Source organism: Orycteropus afer, unplaced genomic scaffold, assembly GCF_000298275.1.
Source record: "Orycteropus afer afer isolate SDZICR_OR568_19922 unplaced genomic scaffold, OryAfe1.0 scaffold00252, whole genome shotgun sequence".
In the NCBI taxonomy this organism is placed as follows: Eukaryota; Metazoa; Chordata; class Mammalia; order Tubulidentata; family Orycteropodidae; genus Orycteropus; species Orycteropus afer.
Genome location: NW_006921839.1, coordinates 3703238 through 3715099, shown reverse-complemented (window position 1 = coordinate 3715099; position 11862 = coordinate 3703238). Strand labels below are relative to the sequence as shown.

Genomic DNA, 11862 nt, shown 5'->3' with positions numbered 1-11862 from the left:
AAAAAAAAAAAAAAAAATCATTTGACTGAGAGTCATGAGACCAGACTTCCTTTGCTGGGTTGACCTCTAACCAGCTGGGTGAGCGCAAACAAGTGCCTTCTGCTTTCTAGACCTTAGTTTCCTTACCTATAGAGTACAGATATTAGACCAAGTAATCACTAATACTCCAATATTCTAAGATTATTTATAAACTTATGGGTTAATGTTCTATTCATCTACCTGTTATTTCATGTCAAAATAAATGAAAATATTTTCATAACTTAGTTATTTCAGCAATTTCCCTTGCTCTGTAATACTAAATTATGAAATGAACAGCTGTTCTAAAAGAAAAATCTGAGACATGGGTTCAACTTCTTTTCATAGATAAACTGTCTCTATAAATTAGTACCATATGGTAAAAGGTCTTCATTAAACCAACAACAAAAAAAAAACAATGTTATCTTAAAGCTGTACACACCTTGGCTTGTCCATTATAATCGTCATCTAAAATGTTTAGAGAATTTGAAACCGTAGTACCACGAAAAAAATGTGAAGATCTAAGATATCTTTGGAAACTTAGTAACCTCCTGATATTTCTTGCAGAGACAGAAACTTCAAATTCAGATTGAGCTGAAAGAAAAAGAGTAAAAGGTGAGTATATCAAATAACAATTGTACATAGGCTATCTTTGAAATACCCCTTCTAGTTAAATAAAAGTACTAAAAAAATTAATCATATACTACATTTCTGGAAGAGACTAAGTACTTTATTTCTATATTGAGTTGACAAACTAAGAATGAAAATCTTCTGGTCTCACAGCAAAGAGGGCAGTTATTCGTGGAGGCAGTTAGCCACACGTTCCATTTCCTCCTCTATTCCTGATTCTCTTTTCTTCTGTTGCTGCAAGCTAAGAGAGACCAATTGCTGCACTTTAAATAGTCAATTCTGAAGCACTCAGAAATCTCATGAAGAGTGTGGCTAGAATAATAATCAGTTTTCTTTTACCTCCCAAGAACTATCACCTATCCCTCTATTGTTTGAATCTACTATAGGAGCATTATGGAGCAGAAAGACAAATCTGGTTTCATATTACCTTTCACATTCAGAAGACAGTTCCAAGTTACACATGAGACTGTAACAATTATATAATTAAAGGATCTCAAATCATAATGAGGTATCATTTCAAATGTCTGATTTAGAGAAAAAGGAGATGGAACGTGGAACAAAGTATCCTAAAAGGCTCCAACCAAAACTACTGCCATCAAGTTCATTCTGACTCACAGTGACCCCTACTGAGTTTCTCGGCAGTAAATCTTTATGGAAGTAGATTTGTTTATCTTCCTTCTGTGGAGTGGCCAGTGGGTTTAAACCATCAGCTGTCTGATTAGCAGTCACATGCCTTAGACACTGCACACCAGAACTCCTTAAAGGTCTATAAAGGATAGTGATAACAATTGTGCAAGATGAAAACTTTAGAAAAGATGTGATTCTACATTACAGACAAATATGACATCTTTCAATAAGTCTAACACAGCCATTTTTCCCTCTAGTGTTAGGATAAACTCAGGTATCTCTGATTCAGCACTAGATGAAATAATAGACTTCAGTTAAGAGCCATCTTATAGGGAAACTATCTTTAAAATTCTAGAAACCAAGTTCACTAAGTTCAGTGAAATGTTCACATACTAAAACATATAAAACTTAAGATTAAGGATCAACAAATCATCAGCTTTCAATTTCATTAACTTGTATTAATTTATAATCACCAAGCGGAATGGTAAATATTCAAACATATTTTCTCATGTGTCCATTCACTCACTCTTCTACTGACTTTTAAGTAGTAGGTAGTAAATAAATGTATGACATATATGAATCTATGTTGGTGACAATGGAATTGATATTGACACCACTGCTTGGAGATGTGCTTCCAGGTAATTAACCAAAATTCCATATCTGCTCATGTTCCTCTAAATAAAGGCATTCAATGGATCCTCATCATCTTAAAATAAAATCCATCTCTTCAGCCTGGAAGGGAAAGCTTCATGTTCCAGCTTTTGCCTCTCTCCAGACTTCACTCAGTGTCACCTTCCCTGGGAAGCACAACTGAACGCCTACGCACACTCCCACCTAGGAGATATGGAGGCACCTCTGCTGGGTTCCCAAACCCCCGTACATATGTCTATCACACTATCGACATTTCATTATAATTCTTATTTATCTGTCTCCTTCCACAGAGGATGGCCTCCAATATAGACATAACTATTTTTTTTTCATCTCTTTATTCTAAAGCCTAACATAGTGCCAAGTTAATATTTTACCAGTAAGCAGATGCTGTCAAGTCAACCTTGACCCATGTGACCCCAGGTGTGTTAGAGTAACAATGATCTCCATAGGGTTTTCAATGGCTTAAGTAGAACTCTTCTTCTTCAGTGGCTGAAGCAGGGCCTTTCTTCTGAGGCACCTATGTGTGGACTCAAACCTTCAACCTTTGGTTTGCAGCATGGTGCATTAACCAATTGTACCATCCAGGGATTCCAGGTAAGTATCAATAAAATGTACTGAATAAATCCATACTGCTTTTGAAATATCTGATGAGTTTTGATTCAGGTAAACCATTTCTCATACCAGTGAGTCTAAAATACAAGGTATCTAGAACAACTATGTAATTAAATTTCTGATCTTTACCAATGCAATTTATATAAAAAGGACTAGAACCAGGATGGTAAAATTATTAATCTCAAGTGATTACGTTTGAATTAGGTGCAGTCTGTTTGAGGTAATGAGGATAAACTACAATTCTGTGAATGCAATGTTCTAAGTAAGTACTTTGTGAAAAAAAAAATTTAGTCTTCAACTCAACAATCTCAAAAGATAACTGATTATTAACCTCCATTTTACACACTAAAACACTGAACCTAAAAGAGATTAAGTAACTTGCCCAAAGTCATATATCCAATATAGAGTGACATCAGGATTCAAAAACACAGATCTATCAGTTTACAAAGCCAATGTCCACACAACTACTCATATGTTTTTATCATTTCTCTATAGTATTGTTTATTTACTGTTTATTATAAACATGCTGTATATACCATTATTCAAAATGGTGTGCACAAAAAGAAGCACAGAGGGAAAAAAGCTAATGCTGATGTACAGGAATATAAGTACATAACATAACCCTTATAGTCTTATCCCTAGAAAAGAGACTACCTGGAAAGGACAGTATGGAATGGCATAAATATGTGGGGAAGAGATGAAGTTGAATTAATATAATACTTGCACCTCCATCCCTGTATTTGTAAGCACTTTACTGTTTTACAGTGCAAGTTCACATCACTATCCTATTTGGTAATCACAACAATCCTGTGAAGATCGAGACTCAATTTTGTTCTGACCATATTGAACTGAATGTCAGATATTGACTCAAGGGGAAATGCTCACTCATCATAGGAGCCAAATGCATCCTAGTGAGACTAATTCCATATAGAAACCTACACATGGTAAGAAACAAGGTAAAACTTCCCTTCAATTACAGAAGCCTTAACAATTACTGGATATTTCACAGGCAAACTAAGAATGGATAGAGATCCTATCCAGGGGAAACAACAGATAATCCAGAGAAAAGTGTTTCCTTTACCCAGGACCTCACCTGGGAATTAATACCTAAAAAGATTAAATTCTGGAAGAGACTGAACATCCCATAATATTTTATAGATAAGCCAACTACAACTACCTCAAAGCTTTGTCTAAGAATTAATGTAAGACCAAAACTTGGGGGTGAAAGGGAGGGCTGTTTTTGTTTGTTTGTTTTGTTAATTAATTTTTGAATAGTTAATACATACACGTGGTTCAAAAAGGAAAATAAATAGATAAGGAAAACAGTGAAAAATCTTGTGTCTTCCTCTGACTACCATCTAACCAACCCCCAAGCCCTTCCCCAAAATGATAATCTTTTAAAAAAGTTTCTTGTGTATCCTTCCTCAGTTTTTTGATGAAACATATACAAACAACATTAAGTACTATTTTTCTACTTCCTTTAGATAAAAGGTAACATATTGTATAACCAGTCCTGCACCTTGCTTTTTACTTTATCTTGGAGCTCTTCCCCTACCAGTACATAAAGAGCTTCCTCGTTCTAAGACTGTAAAGTATTTTATCGTATGGATGAACCATAATCTAATATACCATGAATAGATGTGTAGCATCTATTAGATGAAGTACATGTGCTACAATTTTACAGTTTGCAAAAACACTTTTGTTATTTTTCACAAAGGTGCTGAGTCCATCCAATAGGGAAATAAGAGTCTCTTTAGTAAATGGTGCTGGGACAACTGGATTTCCATAAATAAAAGAATAAATCTAGACCCATCCCACACACCATATATGAAAACTAACTCAAAATGAATCAACACCTCACATAAGAATTAAAGCAATAAACTTCTTAGAAGAAAACACGGGGTAATGTTTTGAGACTTAGTTTTTAACACAAATGCATTTTTAGATGTAACCCCAAAAACACAAGCAATGAAAGAGAAAGTAGACAAATTAGATGTCATAAATATTAAAAACTTTTATTTATCAAAGAATTTTATTTAAAAAGAGAGAGAGAGAGAGATAGAATAGACAACCTACACATTGGGAGAAAATTTTTTGGAACCATTTATGTGATAAGAATATATATAAAGAACTCCTACAATTTAATAACAAAAAGACAAATAACACAATCAAAAAATAGGTAAAGGACTTGGATAGACAATTCACTAAAGAAGAATTATCCAAATGGCCATGAAAAATTGAGCACATGAAAAGATGCTAAACATCATTAGTCACTAAGATGGTTATGATTTTAAAACAAACCAACCAACCCAAAAGCAACAGGTGTTGGTGAAAATGTGGAGAAACTGCAACTTTCATCCTTGCTGGTGGGATTATAAAATGGAATAGCCACTGTGGAAAACAATTTGGTGGTTCATCGAAAAATTAAACATAGAATTGTCATAACCAAAACCAAAATCTATGGCCATTCGTCGATTCCGACTCACAGCAACCCTGCAAAACAGAGTAGAACTGCTTTATCTTTCTCCTGCAGAACAGCTGGCAGGAAACCACTGACTTCTTGGTTAACAGCTAAATGCTTGAACCACCATGCCACCAACTGCCAGCTTTCTGGTTAGCAGTCAAATGCCTTAGGCACTACACCACCAGAGCTCCCAGAGCTCCTTAGAACTTCACTCCTATTTCAAAAGAATTGAAAACAAGAGCACAAACAGATACTTGTACATCAATGCTCATGGCAGCACTATTCACAAGACACAAAAGGTAAAAGCAGCCTAAATAAATGTCCATCAACAGGTGAGTGAAAAAACAAATTGCAGTACATGCAGACAATGGAATACTACCCTGTGGTAAAAGAGAAATGAAGAAATGAAGTCTGACAGATGCAGAAGTAGTATTCCATGAGAAAATCAGAGAAACTTCCAAAACTCTGTTACAGCAGCTTCCAAAATATGACCTAATGAAAGCGATCAGAAACTATAAATCGAGGATAAAGCATGATTAGCTCATTTTAAGACTGTTGGAATTTTTCAGTTTCTTCATTTAGTTTGTGTTTCCTCTCCACTGTTTCCCTACAGTAATTAGAATTAATTCTTCTCGTTGTTGTTTTTTTAAATTTTATTTTGATTTGGGTTAAAGTTTTCAGAGCAAATTCATTTTCCATGGAGCAGTTCATACTCATTTTGTTTCGTGACATCAACTGCCAATTCCCCACAATGCCAGCTCTCTTCTACTTCCTCCCTGTAGTTACCTCTTCTCTATGTCCTTCTCCCCTATGCATTCCTGCCCCTTGAACTATCTCTTTGTGCAAACACTGCCCTTCTGTTCTCCTGTGTTTGAGTGCCCTAAGGAGTGTATCTACCTTATGTAAATCTTCACCCTACATGCCGATATATTGTTTGGCAGGAAGCTACAGGAATGAGCTCAATTCTAGACCTGAAGGGTAACTAGGGCCATAGTCTCAGGGGGTTTGCCAGGCTCTAAATCAGACCAGTAAACTTCTTCTTTTTTTTTTTTTTTTAAATGATTTTGAATTTTGTTCCACATTGTTCTCCCACTCTGTCCAGGATCTCCTGCACCAATCCCCTTTCCAAGTGGTTTACAGTGATAGCTGGGCACCATCTAGTACTTCTGGTCTCATGGTCATAGAGGCTGAGGATCACCTGGTTTACTAGTCCCTTGGCCTAATTATTTCCATGTATCTTTCGTTTTCTTCATTCTTCTCTGCTCTGGATGAGGAGAGACCCACTGTTGCATTTAGATGGCCACCTTCAAGTTTTTAAGACCCCAGTCGCTACTCACCAAAGTAGAATGTAGAACAATGTTTTTGTGTAGTATTTTATGCCAATTGAGCTTGATGTTCCCCCTGCGACGATGGTCCTGAGCCCACAAGTTCAACTACTTGCTCCCTCAGGGTGGTTAGGTATGGCCAAGAAGTTGTCATAACTTTGCCCCTTGTTAGCTCTATTATATATTTGGACTTTCTTACAGCACATACAAATACATTATGTAGAATATATGCCAACTTTATATATGGTCAAAGGTATATTCTCTTTTGCCTAAACATACCTCATCATTCAGCATGTCTACTCATCTATTTACCCATAGATTAATGTTTGTTACCGTTGACAATGCAGTATTGTATATGTAAAAGGGTTTATCTTTGTTCTCTTTAACTCTTGTGTACCTCTCTGTGTCTTCCTCTTCCTCAGTGAGTGGCTGATTTTTTGAAAGTAGATCTCTAGGTCTTTCTTCTGAGATGCCCTTGAGAGACCTGAACTTCCAACCTTTGGTTAGTAGCCAAACGTTAACCATTTGTACCACCCAGACACTACTGGCTTTAAGACATATTTAGGCATATATAAAACAGGTATATAAGGAGCTAGGAAGAAGAAAAAAGTGACTCTGAGAATTTAGTGAACACTTTCATTTGAACAATTATTAAAGAGCTTTCCCTGTGGCCCTATTACGCAAAATCTGATCCTATTACCCATTTTCTCATGAGCTCATTCTGTAACACACAGCACACTATTATTTATTTTACAGCATAATATACAATAGATAAAACTTGTCTTTTACCCAAGCCCAGCTTCTGTCAGGCTCATACTATTTATTTAAGTCCCAGGCTTGTTCTAGTTTACATGGTTACCTACATTCCAATCCAGCTTAGGAAGCCAACATGGCTCAAGTGAATTAATCAAGTTACTATTAAAGAGCTGTTGGCATTGCTGGTTCTGTTCTAAAATAATACCACATTACCTCACTATGTGACCATGAACAAGCTAATAAGCCTCCACCAAAATTAAATGAGTGTTGTTACTAAATGAACATAAAAATTATTTCTCATAACACTATTCTAGTTATCCATTCTTGACTCCTCTGAGCCAAAAACAATAAAATCTGGGGCAGCAGGAGATTTTAGAAGCAATGCTTTTCTCTTGCTTTTTCCTCCTCATTAGCAAGTGGACAGAAAATATAGGCTTGAAAATATAAGAGCACAAAAGGGCTGGACAGTTGTCACATCTTGAGCAGTATCACTCCCACGTCTCTCACAAACACCCTTCTTTCTTACTATCCAAATGGCACAAAAGATTTCACCGATATTTAGTTATTAGACAAAAGAGATCTTTAACCAGAAAGCCTTGAATCTTCAAACCTGACCACCATTTGCTTTAATAGTCCACAAGAGGGAGCCTTGCAATCACTGTATCTGCCACGTAAAGCCATAAAGGTGATGTAAAGGCATATATAATCATGAATTTTGCTTGGAGATTGCTATAACATTTACCAAGGCACTCTGGTGGCGTAGTAGGTAAGGCATTTGACTACTAACCAGAAGATTGGTGGTTCAAACCCACCAATTGCTCCACGGGAAGAAGATGAGGCAAATCTACTTCCATAAAGATTCCTAGCCTTGGAAACTCAAAGGGGTCACTATGAGTCAATCAGCTCGATGGCAATGGGTTTGTTCATACGGTTTATTACTAGTCTAAGGAAAGGTCATGTTGAATAATGATGAAATAAAAAACCCTGTAGACATCCCTGTATACTCTGTTAATTTTTCTTAAGCCTTCCCTTTCTTTCTCCTGATGTCATTGTCAGCTGCCTTCAAATTCACTCCTGACTCATGGAGACCCCAAATACAATGGAAGAGGTTGGACTGCTGTGATCCATACGGTTTTTACTGGCTGATTTTTGGAAGTGGATCACCAATCCTTTCTTCCTAGTCCATCTTAGTCTAGCAGCTCTTTTGAAACCTGTTCTCCATCACAGCAACATGCTAGCCTCTACTGGCAGATGGGTGGTCACCACACTTGAGGTGCATTGGCCAGTAATTGAACCCAGGTCTCCCATGTGGAAGGAGAGAATTCTACCATTGAACTACCAATGCCTCTTCTTTCTCCTAGTTTCCCTCAAACAGAACAAGAGTCATATCTAAAAGTCTATTGTTAACACTTGAGTAATTACATTTATCCTCTATCTATGGACAAGCTTTCTTGGAAGCCTGTACATTTAGCATGTATGGATAAATGGGGAAAAAAAAAAAACCCCTAGGTGCTTAGAGCAATGCTCTTTAGTAGAGTAGTATGTGCTACTACAGAAATGCAGTACAGCAGAATGGGTGAAAGCATGGGCTTTGACATACCAAAGACTAAGTCTTAGCTCTGCCCCTTTCACTAGCTTCATAACATTAGGAAACTAACTTAAAGTCTCTAATCTTCAGTTCCCTCATCTATAAATCAGTCCTAACAGGGCTGTTGTAACAAGAAAATGAGATAATATATGAGACATGTCTTTGCACATTTTGGGGCAAAGAATGGGCACTAAAAACTAATGGCTATAGTTATTATTACAGATACAAAATATTTCAAACACATGGATGACTACAATAATGACTAAATACTAAGGTGCAACTATCGGTCTCTTGCCGTCTACAGCAGAGAAGAGTGAAGATAATCAAAAGATTCATGGAAACAACTAGTTCAAAGGACTAATGAACAATGCAAACCCCAGCCTCCATGACTCTTGAGACCAGAAGAACTAGGTGGTGCCCGACAACCATTCTGACCACTCTGAAAGGTACTACACCAAGAGGTTATAGATAGAGGGGGAGAAAAATGTGTAACAAAACTAAAAAAAGACCACACTTATTGGTCTGAGAGACTGGTGGGACCCCTTAGACTATGGTCCTCATACACCCTCCAAGCCTGGAACTGAACTTACCCCATGGCTCCATTTTCAGCCAAACAACGGACAGGCCTATAAGGTGAACAGTAACACCGTGCAGTACACATCTTTAGATCAACCAACCATGAGATCAAAAGAGCAGTATTTGCCCATGGATAAAGCTCAGATGGCAGGAAGAGATAGAGAAGAAGGGTGAATATAAACAGTAACTACAGGGAGGAAGTGGGAAGAGTGCTGTTTACATTGTAGGGACTATACTCAATGTCATGAAGTGAGTTGTGTATAAGTTATTGAATGAAAAACCAATTTACTCTGTAAATATTCACCAAACCACACACGTGCGCGCACACACACACAAACAAACCCAGTGACTATAGAGTGTTTACTATTTATTTTAATAAAATCAGATTTTTCATGACAGTCTAACTTCTTGTGGAAAACCACTGTCATGCTTGATACTGTAGAAATAATCACACATAATTAGAAGACTTCAAAATTAATTTATATACCAAGTCTGATTACCTTAAAATGAAGAAACAGTCCAAGTATATTATAAAACAAAGAAAATATTAAACAGCTATTCTTAATTTAAAATTAGATTAATAATAATAGGAGAATAAAATATGTAACCAGTATTTATTCCCTCAAACAATTCTTATAACCTTAGCTTGTAGAATTTACTTGGACAGGATTGGTAAAATAAGAGATGTATCTAGCCTGAAACCGAAAGAACTAGCTGGTGCCAGGCTACCACCACTATCAACCATTCTGAGCAGGGACACATAGAAGGTCCTAGATAGAATGGGAGAAAAATGTAGAACAAGGTAAAAATTCCCCAAAAGAGGCCAGACTTATCGGACCAACAGAGACTAGAAGAACTCCTGAGACTATTGCTCTAAGATATGCTATGAAATTGTAACTGAAGCTACTCTTCGAGGTCACCTTTCAGTCAAATAATAGATTGGCTTATAAAACAAACTATATCACACATAAGCAATGTGCTCCCTTGCAATCAACTATGAGAAACCAAACAGTCAACATTTATCCAAAAGCAAAGATGAGAAGGCAAGGAGGGGCAGGGAAGCTAGATCAAGGGAAACAAAACAAACAGGATAGAAATAATGAGACTGCTGACACTTGTGAAAATTGTAACCAATGTCACAGAACAATCTGTATAAAAATTACTAAATGAGAAACTAATTTGCCATGTAAACTTTCACCTAAAACACAATAAAGTTTTTTTTTTTTTTTTTTAAATAAAGAGATGTAAAACCTTTGTAAAAATATTATTCTAATTAATGTTATGGCTTAGGCATTTCTACTCTTCAGAGCTAGATGTGATACGTTGCTTAAAGTCAAGATTTGAACATAGCTTTTTATTAAATTCTTAGTTCCTTTATTAGTGAGCTGAGAAAGAAAGAAGGAAAAGAAAGTACACAAAGCCTTAATACAACTTACTTCAAAAGGTGATATACAAAATTAAGTCTTAAGTTAATCTGCACAAGGTTCCAATTCCCCATTTTACAAAGCACAGATGGCACTAAACTACTGCTAACCTAAATGATGGTAGTTTTAGCCCACCCAGAGGTATGAGGAAGACAAGGCTGGCGATCTGCATGCCTTAAGATTACAGACGAGATAATTCAAGCAGTTCTACTCTGTAACACATGAGGTTGCCATGAGTTAGAACAGACTCAGCTGCAACTAATGACAAGAACAAACTGATCTAATCCTTATCAGGTTCTAATTTACGTTATAGAGGTAGTCAGCTGATAGAATATTCTATTCTTCCAACTCTGGGGAAAGAAAGAAATAAAAATCAGTGGTTTTCAAATGTCAAAATTTCAGAATCACTGAGAATTTAGATACATTTTAAAAAACGCACATACCTGGGGGAGAATGCTCCTTTCTAAAGTGATTCTACACAGCAATGCTAATCTCCACCAGCACAGTTTAGTTGGGAGAATGTTATAAGAAGGTGGTAGGAGCATGGGTGTTAGAAAAGACAGGGGAAAAGGACATGAGATTGTGGCCTCCTGTGATACCTACATGAACTACTGAAGAAATGTTGTTTTGAAACAACCAGAAATGTTTCCAAGACAAAAGAATGGCAAAAAAGTAAAAATTTAACAGAAACTTCAGATGGAATATGATTTTAGTCTGTAATGCGACAGCTGTTTAAGTGCAGGCTTGCATGCTCAAGTTTCAACAAATGACCAAATTACAAATGATGGATAGTCACTTAAAGAGACCTCACAAACAGAGGCTAAAAGAAAGGATCCACATTGGTGGATCAGGATGGAAGTGTACATCCCCAGGTGCTCAGGTCTGGTACTTTTCCATGCTATCTTCAACCATTCTTCATGATCAGATTTCATTTTTCATCCAGTCCAAGCATCTTTCTCTCTTACAAGGAGTATTTAAACCATATACTTTATTACTGTCATGCTATGTTTGGTCTTACCTCTATCATCTTGTCCTTTAGAATTTTATATTATTTGCTCTCAGTTTCTAATGATTTAGAAGATATACATGCTGTTTAAACTCAATTCCAAACCAAAATCAAAACCAAACTCAATGCCATTGAGTCAGATCTGACTCATTGTGATCCCTTCTTGGGTTTCTGAGGCAGTATCTCTA

General features: G+C 36.5%; 1 protein-coding gene across 1 annotated transcript in view; it reads right to left on the bottom strand.

Annotated features, from left to right (window-relative positions):
* Window positions 1-11862, bottom strand: part of PDE7A (phosphodiesterase 7A) — a 176819-nt gene that overhangs the window by 33566 nt on the left and 131391 nt on the right. The window contains exon 4 of the mRNA XM_007949737.2: window positions 458-609. Within this exon, the coding sequence (XP_007947928.1) occupies window positions 458-609 (152 nt within the window). The remainder of the gene's footprint in view (window positions 1-457; window positions 610-11862) is intronic.